This window comes from Balaenoptera acutorostrata, chromosome 20, assembly GCF_949987535.1.
Source record: "Balaenoptera acutorostrata chromosome 20, mBalAcu1.1, whole genome shotgun sequence".
Classification (NCBI taxonomy): Eukaryota; Metazoa; Chordata; class Mammalia; order Artiodactyla; family Balaenopteridae; genus Balaenoptera; species Balaenoptera acutorostrata.
The window spans coordinates 18416364-18442767 of record NC_080083.1 but is presented as its reverse complement, the minus strand read 5'-3'; the positions used below and the strand labels follow the sequence as shown (position 1 = coordinate 18442767).

Genomic DNA, 26404 nt, shown 5'->3' with positions numbered 1-26404 from the left:
ATAGATTTTAATATCAAAACAAAAATAGAAGTAGAGATGAAAGGTAAATACATCTCTTATGAGGGGTTTTCCTGCAGGGGGAGCAGAGTAAGCATCTAGCTCCTGTGTTAAATATGAAGGATTTAGTTCAAGAAGTGAGATTTATTCAATTGAGAACAAACTATTGTGACAACTGTGATTGACGGTCACACACCCATTTAGGTATCTCCTAAACTGGTTCAGAACTTTCTATACGTATGTAAATCAACCAGTGCCAGAATGGATAGTTTGCTCAGCTCATATCCACTGCTGCATTACTTGTTTCCTGTGTCCCATGTCTTCTTCCTTCTTGGATTATTCCTTTATTTTAGTGGAGCACTTCCTCCATTTCCTGAGAAAGGGTGCCCAAGAGGTAAATATTTTGAGAGGTAGAGGTCTGAAAATCTGTTTATTCTATCCTACATTTGACTGTGACTCATTAAGAATTCTAGGTTGGAGATCATTTCCCCTCAGAATTTGAATGCATTGCTCTGTTGTCACCTAGGATACAACCAAAAGTTGATGCTGTTCTGGTGCCCATTCGTTTGTAGGTTGTATGATTTTCCCCTTTGGAAGACTGTGGTATCTTCTCTTTATTCTGTCTTCCTAGGTTGGCATAACACTCAGCTATATATAGCTCATTTAACTGCTGACCCTATGGGTACATGAATTTCTGACACCTGCTTTAAACCCACTAGATTATAAATTCCTTGAGCTTTTGTATCTTCTGTAGCAATTATTCTCAATCCTGCTTGCACGTTAGAATTTCCTGGAGAGCTGTTAAAAATAGCAAAAATTCTGATTTAATTGGTACTAGTGGCACTCACTTTTTTTTTTTAAAGAAATGAAATTATTGTATTATGAAGGCAGATTTGGGAATAACTGCTCCAAAGTAACCAAAAGTCCAGTCTCCATAGTAATTTTTTTTTGTAAATCCAAATTTTCTTTGAAAGACTATCCTTTATTCTGAAATTATCCTTCTTGCTCTTTTTGCACTGTGTCCTTCTATAACATGAAAGTGACAGATGTCAGGTTTGCTTGTTTTGTTCATAAATCTTATCTGGCAAAAAGTCAAAAAAATTCTGAATGTGTATTACTGGTCTATGAAATCCAAAAGTCTGGGATCTACTTACTACCCTACATTTCCTGATATATGGGCATCTGATAAATACTTTTGAACTAAGACCAGTACTTTTCTTTTTAAAAAACAAAAACCATATTCAGCAAAATAAAACTAATCTCTCACAAAAGCCTATCTCTCATGGAATTTCACGTTGATTAAATGAAAAGTGACCTTTCTATGTCACTTCTATTCATTAGTCTTACATAAGGCAATGTTAGAAAACTTGCAGTTTTGTAGAGAATTAGACTTTGTTAATGTAATCTCAGGAGACTTTTCCATGTTCTTAAAACAGCTTGTGGAAGAGGGAGCAAGCATATGGTTTTTCTTTAGAGGTGAGAGCTGAGGATTGAAGTTGGCAAAACCGTGTGGCCGTAGGGAAGGAAACAGTGATGGTAACCAAGAGCAGGTTACTGTGCTAGATCCCTTGTTGAAGGGGGCATTTTAATCCCATTTTACAGTTGAAGAAACAGACTCAGTGTCATTAAGTAACTATGAGTTTTGAAGCTGCAAAGGCACCAAAGTTGGCATTCAAATCCAAGGCTATCGACTATCAGTTCTTCTACCACGATACCCTCTGTCCACACTACCCGATGTCTCAGGGCACCAATTGGAGATTAGACACTTGGAAATATGGCTTACTAAAACATGAGTGAATGTCTCCCTCTCTGGAATTTAAGATTCATGAGGACAGGAACAATGTCTGGCTTATTCATCTTTGTATCCTCATGCTTAGCTTAAGGCAAAGGCCATAGCAAGCGCCCAGGAAGTATTTAATGAATAAGTAAGGCTCCTTAAGGCTAATTACCCACATGGCACCCTTGGTCCTTTCCCTACAGGGCTGCACAGAAGAACCAGCCCCCCAAATGAGAAATAGGGATGGATAGAATCCATTCAGAAGAAAATCTTAGTTGAATTAGTGAAGAAGCTAAGATTTGTTGGACCCCTGTTACGTTCTAGGTACTTGTATTAGGTGATTCATAAATTTGTCTCAAAATATAAAAAGGTTTTATTCTGATCTCTGTATAACTTCACCCCTTCTCTGGAGTAATGAGCAATAAATCTAGCAAAGAGGTAAATGATCGTTTAGGGACAGGAGGAGAAAGAAGTGACTGTGGTTTTGGTCCATGGGGACTGGGAGAATCCTCGAAACAGGATCTGAGTCTTATTCAACTTCTCATTCCCAGTGCTTGGGACAAGTGCTGGCACACGTTCACAGATGATTGACAGAACGGCTGCTAGTGGTAGCATGCTACAAGAGCAGGTGGAAGCTATTTGGGTTCTGAAAAAGAATGGGGTAGCATGGACAGAAATATGATTCCAGGAGATGGTGCACCCGCAGGTAGCCCCTGGTTGAAGCTTTGCCATGTGGATAGGATGGTAGTCAGAAATGGGAAAAGAGAACAGATGAAATACAGTCGTCCAGGAGATATCCACCCTGTTCTCTAGAACCAACTTTATAACGTGATTCATCCATGTGACACTTAAGTAGCAATCTTGTTTGCCTAAGAATGTACTTGAGTGAATTTTTACCTCTGTATAAAAATCAACCTTACACTTGTACACATAGTACATAGGAATAGAATATGCTCCAGAAACTGGATCGTAGACTATGTACGGAGAACACCAGAATGCATGGTGTGTACCATGCTGTACTCTGGTATCTCACCTGGTTGGAGGGGAGACTGCATACATGAGAGATAAGACTGAAAACTTAGTGAATTCAGATCAGGGAGGAAGAGCATGATTTTTACGCTGTCAGCAACTGGGAACCATCAATGATCCGTTTTAATATGGTACTTGGTATAGTTAATAAAACCTCATGTATTTCTCCTTTTCTAAGATCAGCATACTATTTAGATTAACAAACAAAATATAAATTGAATGTTTAGAAACGATTTTTTGACAGTGAACTTCCCGTTTTACTTAATACAAATTTACTACATTCCAATTCTGTGCTAACCACTTATCCATTATACCTGGTGAGAAATCATCCCTCTTCTTGAACTCCCTTATCTATTTCTTTAGATTTTTAAAATATAAGAACTACAGAAAATAGGCAGTACATCGTTTCAGAAATGGCACAGTGAAAAGCTGCCTTCCTATCTGTCCTTTCATCCAGCCATCGTCTCTGAAAGCAGTTGCTTTTGTGTATCCTTTTAGTCATATTCTATAACCCAAGCAAAAATGGGCATATTTTTCAAATTTTTAAAAAATGGAACTTACATCTTGGTATTTGTTCCATATTGGTTCAAAACAAACCTTCCCGATCCCCTTTTTATGGCTGTATATTCCACTTATATGGATTATAACTTACTTAACCAGTCTCCTACTGATGACTTGTGTCTAATCTGCTCTTTTCAACAGTGGTCACAATTTGTCAGTTTACATGTGTTCCAGTTTATCTGTAGGATTAAATTCCTGAAGATGAAATTGTTGGGGCAAAGGTTAAATGCATTGTGATTTTAACGGGAAGTACCAAATTGCTCTCTCCAGAGGTTGTACAAATTTATTTTCCCACCGGAAATGTCCTGAGTACCCACTTCCCCATTTTTTACCAACAGTATTATTAGCAAGCTAAATCCATCTGTGTTCTTGATCTCATTCCTTCCTTTTTCTGGTAACTTGCATCTTTGGTCTTCTCTGTGTCTTCCTCAGTATACATGCTCAACCTTCCCATCCACTCTCCCCGGTCTCTTCCTTTGCCTGTTTCCCTCTTCCTATGGCCCCGTTTCTCACATCTTCATGATGAACTTCTCCAACTCATTTTCCATTTACTAAGCTCATTAAACCTGTTTTCTATCACTAAAGTCCCTTGAAGGTGATATCGTACTCATTTTGTTACAGCACTACTGTTTCCTTTTTGAAACTCTCCTCCCTTGGCTTTGTCACTGCGTATTAGTTCATTTTCATTCCTTCACACCGAAACAAACACTCAGTGATTACATCTTGGGCATTTACCTTCACGACGGGCAGTGTTCTAGTAGTTGGATATTTCACCTGGAGGACTACAACAGCATCCTAGCGATTCTCCCTCCGTAGAGCTTCTCCCCTCCCAAATTCTTGTAACCATGGCTCACCTGTAACACATGGGTTTGTGTCATGTCTGTGCAGTAAATCTCCAAATACTTCCTACTGCCTGAAATCCAGTCGCTTAGCATGGCATGTAAAGCCTTCCGTTCATGTGGCAAATGTCTGAACACCAACTAAGACCATGAGGCAGTACTAAGGCCAGTGAGACTGACTTAGCAGTCTAATGAAAGGGAAACAGGTGCTTAAAAGAAACACACACAGTGAGCTTTGGAGGCAGAGGGGTGCTCAGCTCAAAGAATACAAAGCAACATGTATACAGGCAAGCTATTACTTGTAAATAAAGCAAGCACGGTGGAATTGTCAACACTTCTGTAAAGTTTCCCTCAACTCTTCTAATTTCAACAAACTATTGACCTCACAGAATGTAGTATACAATTTTATTATATATTGTTTTACTTTATCATTTGTATCCCACTCTTAATCTATGGGCTTTTTGAAGGCCAAGATAAATTCTTTTTCATTCAAAAGAAAATGAAAAAACCAAAGATGGATTAACATTAGGTTAACTAATATTGACATTACTCTGGACTATAAATTTTAAAATATTTTTTATGTAATACCATAAATAACATACTAGTTGCAACTGATGTTACTAGAACTGAAAGCAGGATTTCACATTAATTTTTCTCTTAATTTCTTATTAGCTCTGACTGATGGGTGTAATTTTTTTGGATCCTTACTATCCTAGCCAAGCCCAAATTTTTGTGCATGTATTGACAATGCATAATAATAAAAGACAAAAACAAAACAGAATACAGCTTTTATATTATTGAACTTTATGTACAAAATCATTTGATTTCAAATAAACATTTAATGTAAAAACAAACGTTCTTTTAAACTGATTTTTTTTTTTTTTACATCTACTGTACCATTCAAATGCTTTATCATCTTACATGATTTCTTCAAAATCTCTTAACAAGGGTACATATAGAAAAGAATTTTTTTTTTTTATAAATAGAAACAAAGGGATTTTTTCAGCTTTTATTATAAGATGACATAAAAAGTTTACTCAACAGAAGTAATTTCATTACTATTTGGGGGAGGGAATCACCAACTTTTTGTGCAAACAATGCTAGCCTTCTTTTAAGCATTTAAGAGCATAACTGCTTAAGAAATGACATAAGCAATAATTCTACACCTACATCTCCCCTAAAATAATCTATTTTTTTTTTCTTTTTACATATGTGCACAGCTTTAGCAAATTAAAGCCCGAGAAAAATGCTCGAAATCCACTATCCAGAGGCATAATCAGAGTTTACTGTAACTCAGCATTTGGAGAGCTTACCAATCAAGGAGTCTGTAATGAAAGCTGCAGTTTCCCTCTTTCCTATTTTTTTTAACACAAAAATCAATGACTAAGAACTTAATACTGGATGACAAATCACATCCACACTATTAGTTAAATAGCCTCACAGTTAAACACATCTCAAAGACCAATCAAATCAGTATTTACATTTTATAAATTTCTGAAGACACCATTAGAAAGCTTATATATCCCTTCATTAAACAAAATAGGGAACTGCATCTGATGGTGGTGGAATGAAATAAAAAAATTAAAAATACCTGTATTTACAGCAGCATTGATCCTTTATAAATAAAGAATATGAAAATGCATTTATCTTTAAGGATAATAAAAAATTGAGGTGATGTTACTCAACCACAGTGCTTGGAGTTGGACCAAAAACTCTATTGGTGCTTGTTAATGTGCCAGTAGTGAAACCACTTTCTGTTGGAGAAAATCCAACTGCAAATATGTGCATAAGACACATATAACACAGGGCAAAATTGCTCAAAACGATTCAAGTCAGCTTATCTGTATTGGATATTCTAATCGTGAAATACATTACGAAGACATCCTTGTGAAGAAAAAAAAAAGTTATTATCATTTTCTGGTTCATTTTTATAGAACATTTCCTCCCTCAAAAGTGGCATCTTAAAAATCTCAAACTCATTCTTCCCTTGGTTTACAATCCTAATGAAGAGATATGGACAGCTGAATTTTCCATGTGATTACCTAATTGGGAAAGAAAAACAAGAAACAAAAAAAACCAGCAAAATGTTCAAGTTTAAAAAAATATACTGGGTGAGCAATGCACCAAAATTATCCACATAAAAACAAATGGATGGTCAGTAACCTTATAAGCCAACATGACATTTCACCATCGACAATGTGAAAAATTAACATGCTCTCAAACAGGCATAAGATGAAGAAGTGCTATTTTTAAATTGTAAAATGAACTTACATCATGTAAAATATCTTATGTCGTAATTTTTCATTCCAAATTGACAAATGATTTCAAAATCAAGGATCAAGGTTTGACTGCAAATAGTAATGCAACATAATTTCACAAAAATCTTCAATTTCTAAAAAAGGGAATCACATTCCAATTTTCCCTCCCCAAGAAAATGTCTCACAATTACAAAGTAGAAAAACAGCCAGTCACAACTGCAAAAAAACATTATAATTTAAATATATGAAATAATTTCTAGATTATCAAGTCAATATATTTCATAAGACAATTGTTAAAGTTAAAAATACTTTCTTTGAAGTATTGCTTTTCATGCTCAAACTTGAGAATGTTTTAATGACATCAATAAAACTGATATACATGTAATGCTGCATAATGAAGTGAAATAGAACCCTGATAAAAATATCCTTGTTGAAACCATTTACTTCATCTGACAGTGCCTGTTTGGAACTTATGATTAAAAACAAAAACAAGACTCTTCCTAGAGGCTGAATTCCCTAGAATGAAATTTCAGTGTTTGTCCATAACATGGGGTTAGGCCTTTTCTTTTCAGAGTTTTTGTTTTTTGCTCTGTTTTGAAACCCCTGAGACACCATCTGTTTCCAAAGCTTTCTCTTTTGAGTTAATTTCACTAAATCCATTTGCTGTCCCATTTTGTTCTTCAGTGATTTCTTCATTTGCAGGGGAAGCAGATTCTCCTTTTTCTAATTTTTGTTGCATTTCACGGAGCTTGGTAACAGCTTTATCTATTGACATTATGCTAATAAGGTTAAAGTCATGCATGCTGACTAGATGAAGCATGAAGTTTCGACATAAATTCTTCTTAATTATTTTCTGTCCATAGTTTTCTACAAACAGCATACAGGCATGATTCATTTGATTGTCAGCAATAAACCTATTTAATAAAAACAACACAAAACATCAATAGCAATACAAAGCATTTCTGTCAAATGCCACAGTGATAACCATTATAGAACATTAAGACTATATCCAAATCCATTTAAGTGATGACTTAACAAGTAGTAAAACTATAGTGAATCTGAGATTAAATCAACTGAATGAGCTTACAGTTTTAGAAATTTAAACAAATTTAATTTAACCAGAGCTTAAATAGATGTCATTTCTGTTTTTCCTAACGAAATTAGGAAGTTAGCAGTTAAAAGTATAAAACATTTTCTCTTGCCAGCACCACTTTCATTAAGTATATAATACTAACTATTCTCTCAGTTTCCTATTTCAGAAGCAGTGTTTCCTCTACATTTTCAGTTCATGGTAAACCTCTGAAAAGATGAAGATGTCACAACAAATGTGGTACAGTGTGATTGTTTTGGTGGAAAGCAATGAATAAAATTTGAGAGAAGCAAATTAAACCAAATAGGAGAAGGCTGCTCAGTTACCCACTGAAACTGAGACTCTAACAGAGCCTGTAAAAGCCTGCCTGCAGATCTGATAAAATCCAAATAGTTTACCAAATACCTGCCAGTCTGTAACGCCAGTGTATCACGAACCCAGTAGTTGTGATGCTAACAGATTTGGATCAGGAATTAAAACAGAACTCAATTAAGTAATCTAAAATTCTACCTTGAAACTGGCATATCAGGACAAAAGGAAAAACATAAATTTCAGGCAAGCCTCCATATACATACTTTACTCATAACTGCGTTTTAGTGACTAGACCAGGGATCAGGCAAACATTTTCTGTAAAAGGCTAGATAGTAAATATTTTAGGCTTTGCAAGCCATATGTGATCTCTGTTGTCTTCCTCTTTTTAATTTTTTACAACCCACTAAAAATGTGAAGACTACTCTTAGCTCAAGGCAGTTTACAAAAAAAAAGGCTATAGGCCATGCACCCAGACATCTGGACTAGAAGTTATGTACCAACTCCTCTTCACTCCCCAAGAGTAAGGAAACAAAAGTGCCCCCTCCCACTTATTTAACTATAAATGAAAAAACCTTACATGCTTGTGCCATACAAGAAAGCCTTATATGAGGATCTAATACTAATGAAGGTAGAGAAGAAAAGTATATGTACTGACAGGTAAATAGTTCACATAGGGAAGGAAGCAGATCTGCAGGAAAAACAATGCTTCAGCTACAAAGGCACGAGAAATAAGGACTGTTCTACCTTGAGCTTTATGGAATGGTAATAAGAAATCAGAAAAGCTGCTTATATTTTATTCTGAATAATTAAGCTATTTTTAAAAATTGTGGCAGTAAGTTTGATAAATAGTTTCCAGGAATTCCAGGTGTGTAGCACATGGCATATTATTTATGTATCCCCTAGCAATAAAAGGAATAAAAATTGATTATTAAAAAAAAAAAAAAGGACACATTAAATAAAAACCTGCTGTTAGATGGAGCTAGCACCTTCCTTAAACATTCTTTGAGGATAACCATTTTTCTTTATAATAGTTGAATTAGGATATTTAGGACAAATTATATCTAAATTAACAGAATTTTAAGTAAGATTCTAACAGATTTATAGAATGTGAAGCAACAAAAAGAACGTAAAGGAAGTGGAATATCTGAATTTAGAAATACCCTACCCATGCTTCATGACATGGAGATTCCAGAGTTTCATCACTTCTTTCTCTCCTTCATTAACATCAGAAAATTCCTCAATTTGCTTTAAAAAAAAAAAAAAGAAAAAAGAGAAAAAGAAAAAATATCTATTAGATACAGAATAAGTATAATTGGTATTTCTAAGAAAAAATTGTGAGAATGTCAAAAATAGAAGTTTTTGCAACTAAAAATACCACAACTTATTTATATAGTAAAGTGGCAATGTTTCTTAAAATCATCTATTTAGGTAGTAACTTTAAAAGGGAAATTCTAAGTTATGACAATAGTTACCTTTAAATAAAATGAAAAAACACAATACAGAAGCACAAGAAGAAAATCTGTATTTCCTTTAGTTGGTTACTGTTAAAATGACACAATTATAAAAATTGTAGATTCCTGAATTCCTTAATTTAGAAAAAGCTCCTTTACACTAAATCAAAATGTAATTCATATTAAACAATTATTAGTTTTCAAACAAAAATCATTTAAATCATAAAATTCTAAAGTCACTGTCAATGATAATGATAACGATGATAACAGCCAACAATAATAATAATAATTACAGTAATGGTTTTTTCTCTTAGCCATTCAGGATCTTTTTCATCTTCACTATCTACTTCCATTTCTTGTGGACGGAGAGGTAAACAAGTATCACTATGGAAATACAGACGATTGTGTCCACTACTGTATGTTCGTTGCTGTTCCACTTCTCCATCTTCGGATTCAAGAAATTCAGACATGCTTGCTTTTGTTCGTTTTGGCCTAATGAAAAGAAATGTTGATGTAATGTTAAGTAACACAGAGAAGGCTCACAGCCCCCAAATAGAGTATGTTCCATTCCTACAGGTTTCTACCTAGGTATGCACACACAAACTTCCACTGGGAGACACTTTAACCCCCCTATAACCACTAGAGCAGTAGCAACATTAACAACACAGGAAAAAGCTGTAAGGAGGAAGTGAGAAAACCTCTGTAGAAACAGGAGCCAAGGGAGGGTTATACAGCAGTATACCACCCCAGACTTAGCTAATACTGAAATAAGGATTCCCACCTAAATGTAGCTTTGTCTGGCTTCCCTTTATTCCTCCAACATCATCAACAGAAGTCAGAATAAATTTTTGTTGTATGACCTTTTTACCTACCTGCACACAAGAATGTGTGTGATAGGTGTTCTCTTTACTGGTCCATTGCGACTAAAAGCAAATCCAGGTTGCCGATGAATATCCTGAGGATTTCCTGCATAGGAGCCATCATAACACTCGTTGATAGAAACATCTATCCTAGCACCTTTTGGATGATACTGTAACAAAAATGGCAAGGTGTTTAGGAAAAGAAAATATTAATTATCCTAACTTAAATACCTATCCTTCCAACTTAATTAACTAAAAAGTACTTGGGGTTCTTAATGTTTCAAAAACTAAAATACGCTAGGCATACCAGCATGGTGAACAGGAAGTCAGAAGACCTGGAGTCAGAAAGATCTGTGTTAAAATCCTGGCTGTGCCATTTATTGGCTTGGTAACTTCGTACAAATGATTTCTTGACTGAGCAAGGATAAGGAAATTACCGCTTAATTCAGAGCTGGTGTGAGGATTATGTGAGTCATTATAGGTGTACTGTGCAAATATACATAAACTCTGAATCATTCACTGTTAATTCATGCATAAGCAATCCATCAGTGTAGAGATTTTGGTATTTTGCACAAAGTACAATTTCTGAAAGTCAAATTGTATTATAATGTATAATATATTATGAGTGAGAAAAGATGAAAGTCACTCACCACATAGTTGAAGATAAACCTGCTATGGCAGAGTTTAAGATGTTTGAGCAAGCTGTAGAGTTTGCGGCAGTTCAGAGTGCACCAAGGGCAATGCAGGTCATCTCTTGCTTCAGTTTGCTGTCTTGTGTTGTTGTTATAAAGGAACTTTAAAAATAACAGAAAACAAAAAGAAGAACAGCAAATCTCCACCTTACGTATCTCAAGATATTTTGTTTCAATATTACCTTTAAAAATAGTTAAAACAATTTACAAGGAAAATCAAGTCAGAGGCATTCTTTTTATTTAAATATGCCAAAATATTTCAGATATAACATGCAAAACAAAGACATCTCGTGATTACTTAAAAAAGAAGGGTCAGCTATGTTTACCTGATAAAATATTCTTAATTTTTGTCGGTTTTCATTTGAAGTATCTTTTTCTTTTCTTGTTTGCAGATCTGTAGTCAACGATTCTTTAACAGCTGAAAACATATACTTTTATATTTAATAAAAATACTTGCTTCTTAAAAGTGAAGTAATATATCTTGTGAAAATAATTAAACAATAAAGGTTTCACAAAATTCTTCTTGTGGTATTTAATACAATGTTTGTTCTCACCCTCAACTGATGTTCAGGGGAACAATCCCCTTAATCAGCAACCCTAATCAGTTAAGGTCTTTATTGACAGGAGCCATTTTTTTTCCTTTATAAACCACCTATTATGTCCTAAAACATTCTAAAAATAACCCCAAGTAATTATATGTAGTCACTGTAATGCTTTCAGCACTTTGAGGTCAGAGTATAGTTTTGATTGGACTTTGTATTCCCAGTGCACAGCAGTGAGCAGATATCCACTAAATGTTGGTTTAACAGAAATTACATTAAAGTGATTGCACTAATATCATTCCAAATCCAAAAGATAATCATTTGTTAATAATTCTGGTGTATTACTTTACTGACTTAAAAATAAAAATTATTTCCCCTGACATAAGTAATCATTTCATATGTACAATTTTGTATAAAGCTCTTCTTCTCAGTTTCTTTGAAACTCTTTTATCTACTTGGCCACAGAATTCTTTGAGAAGTGCCCAGACCACAATTTACTTGGGAAATCTTTCCTCTGACATGGGTCATTTCTTTTATCTCTTGAATCTGACTCTTACAGTGACCTGCACACAATTAATGGACATGAGTGGTATATGTCAAAGACAGCTGTCTTAAGCCTTCTGCCTTCTTAAACAGTCTTAGATAAAAACATAACGGATGCTCTCAGGTCAAGGACAGTGTTCTTATCATGCAGATAAACAAAATGAAAGAATACTGCAACCTGGGCCTTAACTCAGCAGAGCTAACTGCTACAATTTGTAAATGTTTTTCCTCTTAAAAATTTACTGCAAAATTTAACCTGGTAAAATTCAGGTTATGATGATCCTTTCCCAGCCCTAAAATTGTACAAACACTCTGAAATAATGAAGTCAGTTCCATAACATAAACAAATTTTTATATGAATTTTTAAAAGCATACAGTTCCAAAGCTCTTTAAAGCTGCAATTCCAACATCTAAAAAGCTCTGAAAAACAATCATTTTCTCATGAGTTTGAGACAAATTTATTTAACGGAAAAACCCTAAACGGACATAAGGCTATCTATAAACCTCATTTGGAGGTGTTATATAGTATATGGCATATATCCTATATACTATACCACAATTCTAAAAAAACCAAAAATCCCCCAAAATTCCCACATACATCTGGCACAAAGGTTTTGAATAAAGGACTAATAGTAGGGAACCCTAATTTACTCATAATATGCCTAATAAGTCAAATAATATTTCCCAAAGATTACTGGAGCAAAACACAAACAAAGCCTAAGTCCTAACTCTGCAAAGCATTATTTTGACAGCAAAGTATTCGTACCAATAGTTTGAGTAGGTTTAACTGAACCAGGCTTGTTTTCTTGATGGAGACTCTCTGAATTTCTAGTGGCAAGAGGTTTGGCGATAGGAGCTGTAGATTTATCATTGGTCTCTCCTGTCCAACGAAGAGTGAACTGCAACGTAGGTCCCTGAGAAAATGTTTCAAATGGAGGCAGTCTCTTAAAAAGAAAAAACATGAAAACAGTGAAGATTCCAAATAATAAACTGAAAGAAATTGTAGGAGTAAAAAGAAAATATTTATTATGACATGTTAATGTGAATTTGACTTAAAAGATTTTCCCTTAAAAACCCCAAAAGCCTACATGGATGGCCAGGCAAATAAAGTAAATGTATAGTGCAGTAGAGCCTGTAGTACTGGAGGGCTCAGATTGTCTACAAGAGGCGACTACTTATTGGCAATTGCTGAACTGCTGCCCCATACAAACAATGGCCCAACACACCCAGATTTTCAGATCTTTTTCCAAGTTTCCAAGAGAAATATTCCAATTTTTATTTGTTGTTAATTAAAAAATTAAAACAAAAAACAAAAAACTATGATACCCAAAGCCTGCTGGTCTGCAGCCTCTCTTAGATGACCAATTACTTTTTTTGTGTAAACTGAATGATTATTAAAACAATTAGTAATTTTCCTTGACTTCTCTCAGCTTCACTAACGACTGCCCTTACTTCTCTTCTTTGGATTTTAGGACACTAAACTATCTTGTCTTTCCTCCTCCATCTCTAGTCACTTATAAAACCACTCTTCTCTTGGCCTCCTTAATTCCTAGCTAACATTTAGCCATATGCCCGAGTCTCTCACCCATCCTCAAGGATTTACCCATTAGACAGATGATCCCAAATTGGTTCTCCATTCTTTATACTTGAGCTCTAAACACTGCCACTTGGATATCAAGGTCACCCTGAACTAAAATATGTTTTTAGACGTGAATGTATTACCTTTTCTTTCCTTCTCAGGTACAATTATTTTTGTTCCAAGCATTATCAAGTCTACTAGTGACCCTAAACTAAAAATTTCAGAATTACATTTGACCCCTATTCTTGCTTCTGCTTTTCTTACATAATCATCAAGTATAGATCCTTACTATCTTATTAGTACAGTATCTTAGCTGCTCTCCCAGCTTCTAATTTTTACTTCCCAATCCATATCCAGGAGACCAAATAATCTTCTCAAAGACTGCTTTCATGCTCTTCCCTTTTACAGAAACCTTCAATGGGCTCCTATTTATTTTTACTGCCACACAAGTCTAATCTCCCTCTACATCTTTATTACAAATAATCCTCTTAAAACTATAATTTTAGACTGGAATGAAGTGAAAGTGTAATCATATAAACCAATTTTGATACAGTGAGTCCATATCTAGGAATTTATCTTATAAAAATACTTGCAATGCAAAAAGATACATGTATGGGTTGGCCAAAAAGTTCGTTTGGGTTTTCCATTAAAATCTTACGGAAAAATCTGAACGAACTTTTTGGTCAACCCAATACAAGTAAACTCACTACAACATTTTTGAAAATGTAAAAAAAATTAAAATAATCAAATTATCCATTGAAGTACATTGGTTTAGTCAATTATGGGACATTTATTTAAAAGAATAACACAGAGCTGTTAAAAAGAAGCAAATCTATATGACCTGACTTAAAAGGATACCCATTTCATATTGCCTCAATTTCTTGGGAAAACCCAACAACTCATATAATAATCCTTATTTTCTCATGGATAAACGTAACAAACTTTAAAAAAGAAATTTAAAACAGAAAGATAATAAATACCTGCAGAAAATTCAAGCACTGTAGATACGTATAAAGAAATAAAAATTATTTAAAATCCCATCACCTAGAGGTAACCACTATTATGATTAATTTTATAAAAAGGGGATGTATTATTATATAAAAATTAAATATCATGGAAATCTTCTTGTCAAAGTATTCTTTTCAATGGCTATCTTTTTAGAGTTAAGGTGTTTCCAATTTTTCACTATTTAAAATTTACAGGCAAGATTTGTTATCTACATCTTTTCAGTTAAACAGTTACTACCTTGTGACAAAACTGTAGAATGAAAATTAACTGTTACATAAAACGGTTAATAATTATATACACAATTAAAATTTTTATTCGTATCGCCAGTCTGCCCTCCAAGAAGGTTATACCAACTTATTCTTACATTAAAGCATTATTTGAGAGCATGTGTCCTCACGTCTCCAACTAGAAACTGTCAACCCTTTTAAACTGTTGTCAAACTAGTAGTCAAAAGTAGCATCTCTGATTCTGTTTGCATATCTTTGAATACTAGTAAGGTTCAATATCTTTTTAAAAGCTTACTGGTCATCTATATTTGTTGCTTTAAGAACTGTCAGACTGTTCTTTATCCATTTTTTCTAATTAGATTGCTTATGTTTTTATTAACTGCATATTCATATTAGCCTTTTGTATGTTACAAATATTAGCCCCAGTCCAACATTTGCTTTTAACTTTAGATTTGTGCAGTATATGATTCACTTTAATTAGTCATTTTTATTTTATGCTTTCTAGCTTTTGTAGCATAACTAGAAGGGCTTTCTTTCCTCATAGCAAGATTACATTAATATTCACCTATATTTTTTTCTGAAGTTAGATAGTGTTAATTTTCACATTTATATTTATGAGCCTTCTGGAATTTATTAGGTCTAAGTTTATTTCCAGATGGCTAAAGACCAATTCTGTCACATGGATAATGAACAGTTTATCTTTCCCACACAGATCGAACACCAATTTTATCATAAATTCAAAATATACAGGAAACTATTTCAAGACTACACTTCAGTGATGTGCTTATCCATTGCTAAGATTTTACCATAAATTTAAGTTCTTTTAACTTTATACTATGTTCTATTATCTGGTAAGTAAAGGTTCTCAGAAAACTTTTCCATAATTTTCCTCAGTATTATTACATATTGTTCTAGGTTAACTTGAGACTAATTTTTTAAGGCTTAAAAAAAATCAGGATTTTGCTTGTGCTGGTACACTGATCTAATATATTTAGAAATAAATGACATTAGTATTCTGCTGAGTCTGCCTATCCAAGAAATGTATGTATGCCTATTTATTTTTTTAAGTCTCTTAGAAGAGTTATTTTAAGCCTGCTTCATCTAAGATTTGAAGATTTCTTGATAAATTTATTAGTCATATGTTACCTGCTGTTACTATGAATGGAATTTAAAATATCAGTTAACATTTATTGAGCACTTATTTTATGCCAGGCACGGTGCTAAGCATCTTTAATTATTTCATTTAATCCATCAATTCTATGCCTCGTTTCACAAATGAGAAAACCGAGACACACAGGGGATTAAGTAATTTGCCAGATGCCACATAGCTAGGAGTGGAGATTTGAAGCTGGCAGTCTGATTCCAAGGATGATGCCTTCCATTAAATACTCTGACTAGATAATTTTGACTTGTGTTTTTCAAAGTATAAAAAAAAGGACTCTTCCTTCCAACATGAATTCCTTCCAATGTGAATTTGCATTTAGGGAAGAAAACATCAATCAAAAATGGGAGTTCATAACTATAACGTGCTCAGTCTTCTAAGTAGTCCATACCTTCCCATCAAGAATAGTCTCCCATGTTGCTCTTTTCTTGCTTATTGGACATTCTTCCATTTCCTGCATGGCTACTTCATATTCCCCATCTAAAAGCTGTAAGCGCCTGTTAGACAAACACATACACTTTAAAGTAACCTGAGTATTATTGTAAGTACACAAATTCTACATCTTTAGATTTATACTAAAAAGCATTTATTAAATTTATAAACTAGCTTACATACCCAACAAGACTTAAAAATATACCTACACTCCATTCCTGACAAAAGAAATTTTAATGATTTGTACTGATAATTACTAGAGAATTATTTCATTACTGTAGCTACTCAGATATAACTTTAAACATTTAAAGTATAATATGCCTAAGGTCTTAAAACTTGCTAAGTTTTAAACGTTAAGTATAAAGCATGTGTGCAGGCTTTATACTTTTAAAAACGAGGTAACAACGGTGTTATAATACTTGCCTTAGGGAACCACTAAAAATTACATCTCTGTTATCTTTAACTACTGTAAGTACTTGAACTAGAATTCTTGACTTTTATACTTGACCAGTAAACTAATTAACTGTAAGATCCTGGGGGGCACCTGGCACATATAGGTGCTCAATAAACATTTCACAGGTGAATGAATAAATGGAATACTGGTTGAATCAAAGAATCGATTAAATTCTACCCATACTCACAGTATAGTTTTAATGTGTGTGTACATATCTGTGTGTGTATACATAGTTTATGTTATTTTTTCCATACAATTAAACACTACTAACCTAAATACCATTCTTCAACCATACTCAATAATTAATTGTATATCAAGAATCTGGCATCTCTTCATCAGTCTTAGAGAAATTCTGTTAGGTGCTATTAGCTGACATTTATTGAGTGCTTACTATGTGCCAGGCACTATTTTAAAGACTTTACAGAGTTCATTTAATCTTCCCAACACCTCTATGAAGTAGATGCTATTACTCCATTGTTCAGAAGAAGAAACTGAGGCATAGAGAGGGTTAAATAACTTGCCTTAACATGACACAGTAAGTAGCCAGAGCTAGCAACAGAATCCAGGTAATCTGTCTCCAAAGTCTGACTCTTAACACCGAATGATGTTGAGCCTTAAGAATTTTTGTCTTTATGCTGTGCTACTGAATTTATTCTACTTCAATAATATATCAACAAGGCTGTTCAACTTAATATTTTTAGAAGCTAATTTTATTTACTAATTTGAATAGGTAATACATTAGTATACTTCTAAAATGGAAAGGACTTTTCCTCATGCATGTTTACATGGCTACATAATATTCTATTTTATGGCTGAACATGTGATAGCTACAATCCAATGTACTCTCCTACCTGTAGTGTATGAAGAGGCCCTTTTCCCCCACAGCCTCATCAACAGTGCTTTATCAAGTTTTTTGATATCTGTCAAACTGGTAAGTGAAAAAATGACATCTCAGTGTACTTTTATATTCAGATGTTTTACCTTTTAGTTGTTTAAAAACCATATATATTTTCTTGTAAACATTTTCACGATATCCCTTCCTCATTCTTCTACTGGCCTGTGGTGTTTTTCTTTTTACTTAGTATAATCTTTTTATATTAAAGGAATGAGGCATCTATCTATATATTATGAGTTGAAATTAATTTTCTCCTGACTTGTCATCTTTATTTTGACTTGGCTTACGATAGCGTTTTTGTTTTCAGAAGAAGTTTGTTTATTTCACTCCATATTTCATACTCTTTCAATATGACTTTTGAATTTTGGTCATTCTTTAAGGAGACTTTAGCTTCTCAGAGATTATAAAAAGAATTTTTAAAACATCGAACTCCTCAGATTTTGGTTGGCAAATACTTCTCCTCTACTGAAAGGAACTACGACCCTTTGAAGAAATAGCCAATTCCAGAGCAGAGGTAGGAAAAGGAGAATGTAAAGCCTGGAATATCTAGAATATTCCAGAAAACAAGGAAATAAATAAATAAAAACAAGTCAAAGGGACTTAGGAGCCTGCTTGGAGGGGCTCCTCCTGACCAAATTTGGGACAATTTGAGCATTAAAATAGCAACATCAATAGGTTAAAACAGACTGAATAAAAGTGGAATTCATTAATCCATACTGACTAAAAAAAAAGGTTGAGAGAAGGAACGCTCTTCTTCACAGAAAAATGCCAACAAACCAAACATGGAAGAACTGATAGAAAGTTACCATGTGGCCACCGCCATAGAATAATTTATTCAAGTAAGAATCATCAATGGATGCTAAACTATTGCGTTAAAAAAAAAAAGACTGTTGGGAGAAAAAGGACATTTATCCAGTTTCATGTATTAATTATTACAGAGGTTGCATATTAATTAATTAAAGTGAAAAGGGACCATTACAATGGAGAAATATGGTAAACACCACTTTAGCCAAGCGATCAAACCTAGTATCAGCTGTCTGTGATGTGCACAAAGAACACATCACCAAGTAGTGTTCCTGCCCAAAATGTTTAACCTGAATCTAAACATAAAGAAATAATCACAAAAGTTCAAATTGAAAGACATTCTGCAAAACTACAGGCCTGTATTTAAAGTGTTGTTACAAAAGGCAAAAAAAAAAAAAAGGCTGGAAAACTGTTCCAAATTGAAGGAGACTGAATAGATATGGCAACTGACAGATCGCAATCCTTGAATGGGGTGAGTAGGGAACAGAAAAGGACATTATCGAGGAAACTGGGGAGAGAGTATTGTATTTTTTGTATCATGTTAAATTTCCTGAATATGATAGGCATACTGTGGTTATGGAGGGAAATGTCCTTGCTCTTAGGAGATACACGCTGAATGAAGTGTTTATGAATAAGGAATGAAATCCAGCGTCATGATCTAACCCTCAAATGGTTTGTCACAAAAATATACTCACAAATAAAGCAAATGTGGTAAAATGTTAACAACTGATAAATCTAGGTGAAGGGTACATGGGTATTAATTACTACCTGTATTGTTCTTTCAACTTTTTTATAGGTTTGGAAATTTTCAAAAGAAGTTGTGGGAAAATTCTCCCATGATTTCCTCTTGGTACTTTTTAAAAAAGCAGTTTTTTTGTTTTAACGTACAAGGAATATGTTAATATAAGGTAGAAAGAATTCTTAAAAGAATATAATGTACCCCTCCCCCTCACGCTGCCTAAAATATATAGAACATTTACCAACACTGATGAAGGCCAGTGTGCAACAACAGCCTAATTGCTTCTCCCACAGACACAACCCCTATCTCCTAGCATATATGTTTCTGTTGTTCTCCATTTAAATTTTTGATCCACATTCAAATTTCTGACTTTAAAAAAAACACTATATTGGTTTCTGCCGGTAACATTAAGCGACATTAAGTGATATACTCTAAGACAATATGGTAGCAAAATCCATGGCATTATTCCTAATCACCTTTGCTTTCCCATTAAAAGCCCTATAACCTTTCTTTACCCTAGTGGCTAATAAGTGGATTACATTAAGGCAACAATTTACTTTTCAAAGAGCAGGAGAAACACACTAATTGCTTTTCTTGGCTCTTTCTCCTATACCTAAGGGTTAACTACCAGTGAGCAGCTTAGGACAAGAAATCATTAGGTTTCATCCTCCAACCCTATCAAAAAAGAATGCTGTATTTGCTTCCCAGAGGTTCTTTTACTGGCACTAAGATGCTTCATTCCCAAATGAAAACTGCAGAGATGATTATAAATCCAAGTGTTCCTTGCTACCCTGTGCCAAATGCACACAGAGCCACACAATGATGATTACACACACTTTTCTTCCTTAACTCTAGTAAATACATAATCTCAAGATTTGCATGGGGCCCACTTTATTCAGGTCTCTGCTCAAATATGACCTTTTCTCAGAGGCTTTCTCTACAAAACCACCATTTATTCTCTTTATTTTTCTTCACAGCATTCCCACTAAGTGACATTAGTTGATACAATTTTGGGGGGTGGTGTCTGTTTCCTCTACTAGAAATTAAGCTCCATGAGGGCAGGGGTTTTGTTGCCTTCTCACTGCCTAAAACAGTGTCTGACAAAGAGGAGACACTCAGAAAATACTTGCTGAATAAACAATCTTAACTGAGCCGTTCAAATAGTTCCTCATCTGTGTTTATTGCTTTCTATGTGATAAAGAGAAAAGTTCAGTATTTGCAAATTTGTTTTTTCATCCATAAGAATAAAGAGAAACAAAGGCAAAGAAACAATATCACCACTATATTCTGCTTCAAAATAAAAACATTTCTAAAACATGGGAGCCTTGCTTGTCCATCAACATTACCTGTTTTTATCAAATACTGTCATTTGTGCAACAAATGTTTTTTCCCCATCTTCACGATTTCGTTTTCTTCTAGCTGGAAGTTCTTCATTGACATCTGAATTTGACAAACATTTCTCATGAATCAAATATTCAAGCAAAAACATCATATTTATGATATATAGTCCCTTCACATAACATACTACATTTATCCCAAATGAGGTACAAATAAACTTAAGTTGCAATATAATAATATCCAAACACTCTTCAACTTTATGTCTCAGCCTTATGCGTATGTCCTTACTTTTTGATATTCATTGACATTATTAACCCCACATTTTTGCAAATGTTATTTTCTGTTCAGAATGATCTTTCTTGCTAGGCAAGGAGAAAAAAACCCTCCTCATTCATGGTTACTTTCCAGGAACTTCAAAGGATACTTCAAGACTCAAAGATTATTTCTTCCAAGGTGCTTCTCCCCTGAACTTCACAAATACCTCTATTATACCACATATCATTTAGCTGCAATTATATTTTATGTTTATCTCCATACTCTAGGTTATGAGCCTTTGGAAGATGGGACTGGATTTTTTAATCATCTTTGTGTCCCCAGCACCTATATGTTGTTTGAATGATTACCTCAAAGGTGGATTCACAACTGTTGGGAGGATACAAGGATACATGTATGGTAAGTATAATAAAATGTTAATTGTAGACTCTAAGTGGTGGGTGGATAGGTGTTCACTACCAAATTCTTTTGTCTGTTCTGTATGTATGAAATTTTTCACAATAAAATGTTGAGGGGGGAATGAATTCATTGTTTGCTGAGAGACTAATTTAAATACCAGTATTTTCCATCCAGTGTTCAATATATATATATATATATATTTTTTTTTTTTTTGCTGCATGAAATGTTTCATCGTACAACAATGAGAATTTTACAGATGAAATACCTAGTACAGCACAATAGCCAAAAGTCTAAAAGCAAGGCCAATATACCATAAAATTAATTATCTCATTAGACTATAAGAGATTTGCAAATAAATAAAGGCCATGCTATTAGAACACATGCATTTATTTCTAGTTCTGCGCCATTTTTTCCTCTAAATATGAAAATAACTAAAAAAAGAAATATTTTGTACACAATTATGAATACTATGAGGATGTATTAGTTCAATCATTTTCACTGATCACCTTAATCTCCAACAAAATCTAGTAAAATTATTAAAATAAAAATTACCAATATTTTCATTGGTTTCTCCATTAATCATTCCATTAAACTCTCTTCTTCCTGGACGAGTCACTCTAAATAGCAATGAGTAAGACTTCACCATATGGCTGTTACTAGGTTCAAATTCATTACTGGAAACTGCAAGGGACGGGAAATTTCCAGGTTTTGTTTGATTGAGGTCAGGATTCAAAGGCACCTGCTTTTTACCTGTAGGAACTTGCCTTATTGGACAACTTACATCCTGCAAAGGCAAAGATTATTATATTTATTTATGCATATGCAATTGTAAGAATTACAATAAAACCTCTAATCACAGCTATAGGAAATATGGTATAGGCCATGATTTCCAAATGGCATGCTAAAATTCTAACCATACGTCTGAAAATTGTGATGAAGCAAAAAGAAAATTTGGATCAACTATCTTTCAAATATTAGCACAATTGAGGATATCCTCAATATAATGAAAATAATGATATAATAGTATATCTAATATTTAGCTGATGGTCATCTGAAAGTTTTAAGTTAGAAATATAGAACTAAAACCATGCTTAAAATATTACAACTCATGCAAATTAACCTTTTCCCCTTAAATATTCTATTTTAACAAAATGACTGATAGGACTATTAGAAATGAAAAAAGATTATTACAATAACCCCACTGTCAACAACACTGAGAAATAGTAAATCCATATATTGAAATAGTTTATAAGAAGTAACATTAATCATCTTATGAGTAATGTTCTGTAATTATATGACTAGAGTTACGCTAAAAGAGCAAAGTTGAAAAATTGCAAGATGCAGAAGACCTTTTTAACAAGAAAATATAGTACATATTTTAGGTAACTTCTTTTTAAAAACAAACAGAATACATGCTTATGGTCTTAAAATTCTGCTCTACAAGAATATAAAATGAGGAAAATAAAAGTCTCCTCCACCCCCCAGGTCTTATGCTCCAGAGAAGACTAATATTAGCAATTGGTTGTATATATCCTTTGAAGAAAATATTTATGCCTATTATTATTTTTTAACACAAAAAGGATCATACTATAGTTACAGGCACATTTTTTTGCCTGAATATTATCTTGAATTTTCACATCACTACTTGTTGCGTATGGGGGTTGGGTGGAAGCATGGAGTATTATTAACTAACTTTATAGAGTTTTTAACATGTACTTACACTGCTGTCTCCCATCACCTTGGTCTATTCCATACCAATGCTCTAGCACAGTTTTCACCATATCACCTTACTGTGATTGATTTTGGAAGAGCATGAGCAATCAGAACCTCTATACAGGTCATTCTTTTTTTTTTTGGTCTCACCACATGGCCTGTGGGCTTTTAGTTCCCCGACCAGGGATCGAGTCCAGGCCCCCTGCAGTGGGACTATGAAGTCCTAACCACTGGACCGCCTGGGAATTCCCTCCCATTCTTAAAATACCCAAGGACTTAAGGCTACTAAAAGTATATCTGTTGGCTTTGGTGGGTTGCCCAGGAAATTTAACCACCATAATACTTGTTTCTATGGTGAAATGATTTCATCTTATAAATAAAAATTTGAAGCAATATATTTATAAGTTAACGGCTGATAATGCTAGAAACAGAAATTTCTTTGCCTGAGAGTAGTGTTACAAGATAATCCTTTTGGGAAAAACTCTCTCTTAGCCCTTATTTAAAACATTAATGTGTACAAATAGCTAAAAAAAATAAGCTAAGAGACCGGAGTGGCAGGAAGCAACTGAATTTATCTCCTAAGATGCTAAAAGATAGCTTCTTCCCTTCACTGTCATACTCCTGTAACAGAAAGTTTTATGCAGATACCTATAGCCAGATTAGAAAAAACATGAAGATATGGGAGGTTGGCAAAAGAGGTTATCAGTTTTACAATTCAGCCATCAACATATTTAAAAGCTTTTAAGGTTTATATGCATAAACGATATATATGCATAAATATATTCAATGAAAAAAATTATTCCATTTCACCTACCAGTATCATCCTATACATTACCTTTCTTTTTTTGTGGCAAACTTTCACAAGCAGGACTTCCAGGGTAACAGAATTTTGTTCATTTTCTGAATTTTGTGATGGCTTATCTAAATAGAAAATCAATACTTTAAAATCTATTTTATACTTGATCTTAGCCAAAAGACCGAGAAGTGATTAAAATCTATTTTTAAAAAATAGTATTCATTTTCCTAAGAAGTCTGAGAATTTACAAAAAAGACTTCCTATAATGAAGTCTTCTCAGAAGTTCACTCATTCCTTTTTCCCAAGATCAGTTTCAAATTTGACAAATACAGTTAAGGCTTCTTAGTAGAAAGCGCAAATGAAACAGTTCAGGAGAGGTAACACACAAAATAAACATTAAAAAATTTTTTCCTTCTTCTAAAACCTATTAGAAAAATTATTTAGTTTAAGATACATTTAAATTGAACTGGTTACTATTTTACATATTTCATTTCATTTTGAATGCTCAGATATTTAAACTAAAAGGCTCTTTGATTTGATCAAAACATAACCAAAGGGATTAAAAAAATAGTTTTCAAAAAATATTAAACATAAAACTTACATGCCTAAATGGGATAGCAAAAATCAAGACATTATTTACTACCTAGGGAAATCTCTTGGTTTTTAATGTTTAGAAAATTTAATTTTAAAGTAATAGTCTATATTCTCTATATCAATGAACTAACAAAGGCTTCTGCAAATTAAGGTTCCAGAATACTTCCCTACAGCTTGTCTTTAATCCCAAAGGCATTAATAGTCCAAAAAACTTAAATATTTAATCATTCATTCATCATTAAGTTCCTAATATATCGAACTACTATGTACTTCTATATAGTTCTCTATATATTATAGATAAATTCATAAACATATACAGAAATAAAATAATTTTTGTTCTGAGATTTTGGACAATACTTCTTTCTACTTGAAAACATTCTTCTTACTCAGGGTGTATACATAAAATACATTTCAATCAGTCTCTTGAAAGTTGCATCCAGGATAAAAATAATTTAACATACCAAAAAATAACCGAATATCTAAAATGCAGTAACAAAAATACTCTCTGAACAATACTCACCATGAAAATAGTACCCTAATAATCTTTGTGTATTCATTCTAAGCAGTCTCAAGTAGTAATTGCTAAACAAAAGTCTTCATTTAAAAACAAAAGAAAAAATAATCATATTTTAGGGACTGTGATGTTGCTTTTCTATCCTGATTTCTTAAAAATATTATTTCTTAAAAAAAAAACTACGAATATACCTTGAATAGACAAGGGAGGCAATATATCTGCTTCTTTCCAACTTCCACTAATTTCAAAGTTAAAATGGGAAATTATTTTCTGGAAATAGAAGTATCAACACAGTTTACTTTCTCATTTACTTCAGTAATATCAAGAAAAAAAAAGTTCAAGTGAATTTGTGCAATTTTTGAACTTTTTTGTCATGTAGATGGGAAAAAAGTTTATCGTACCATGTTCCAGTTAATTTCAACTAATTAATTCAAGTAAATTCAATTACTATTAATTAATCAAATAATATTAATTAGTAAATATTATTCGATTAATATCCATCAATGATTTCAGTGATGAATAATTTATGTTTTATAGAAGTCCCTGAGAACAAAGGGCTAACAAACCTATAAAATTCAAATTATAAGCTTCTAAAGTATTAGAGTTCATGTACTTTTTAAGTATCACAGAAGACCAAGTATGATGAATGATTAGAAATATGAACTCTACAAGATGATTATAAATGATTTAGGAGGAAAAAAACCATGAAAATGCTACTGAGGTTACTTCTATTTAAAAAAATAGACCAGATGTAAGGCAAAACTAGAAGTAAAGTTACATTAGCTGCTAATACAGATATGACCAGACTTCAAATTTCTTACATTAAAAACCTGACTAGTTATCAAACTGTTCTAATATAACCATTCTGCTTATTATTAAACTTTGTTTCTTACTAAACAATACCAAGGATGACCAACTTGACCTGTTTCTTATAAAGGTTTTATTCCATTACATGATTATTAAAGGATACACATACAAATTTAAGAGGGACAAGCCTAGAGGCATTTTATCCATTCTGAAACCAACTGAAACTTTACCCAGTATGCTTTCACCTCTTTTAATGAAGTAACATTTAAGACTACATAATTTTCTTTATATAATATCTAACACACTGATATATCCCATTGGTAGCAGTGGTTGTTTCAGTTGTTTTATTATTGTATTAAAAAAATACTCAAAATGTTTATGCAGAAAGGGCTCTACTCAGGAGACTCCTCACCTATTCCAGGTTCGAAGGTAATTAATTACAATTCTCATCATTAGTCTTTATAACTTAAAGTTCGAAAAAGTTGGAAATTAAAAATGACAAAATCTAAGAAATTTAATTTCATTACAAGTCCTTCCCATTATTTTCTACTTAGGATCTTTGGAATGATGGCTCTGAGTTGGGTAAGATAATGTTACACAGCGTTTTTTAAACTGCAATAATTAGAGCCCTAAAAGGTACGGTTGAGCGGTAAAAGCCAGAATTTCATCTATTTAGATATGAGCCAGATGAAGCTAACGTTTACCTTCAAGAATGATCC

The 26404-nt window shown here is 33.3% G+C and overlaps 1 protein-coding gene across 1 annotated transcript in view; it reads right to left on the bottom strand.

Moving 5' to 3' along the window:
• Positions 1–4976: 4976 nt before the first annotated feature.
• Positions 4977–26404, bottom strand: part of SUZ12 (SUZ12 polycomb repressive complex 2 subunit) — a 38831-nt gene continuing 17403 nt past the window's right edge. Inside the window, exons 6-16 of the mRNA XM_007190137.3 lie at positions 23810–23895; positions 21814–22045; positions 20598–20691; positions 16319–16424; positions 12718–12895; positions 11193–11284; positions 10825–10968; positions 10187–10344; positions 9608–9806; positions 9029–9108; positions 4977–7375 (exon numbers count right to left, since the gene is read on the bottom strand). Of these exons, the coding sequence (XP_007190199.3) occupies positions 7030–7375; positions 9029–9108; positions 9608–9806; positions 10187–10344; positions 10825–10968; positions 11193–11284; positions 12718–12895; positions 16319–16424; positions 20598–20691; positions 21814–22045; positions 23810–23895 (1715 nt within the window). The 3' untranslated portion in view covers positions 4977–7029. The remainder of the gene's footprint in view (positions 7376–9028; positions 9109–9607; positions 9807–10186; positions 10345–10824; positions 10969–11192; positions 11285–12717; positions 12896–16318; positions 16425–20597; positions 20692–21813; positions 22046–23809; positions 23896–26404) is intronic.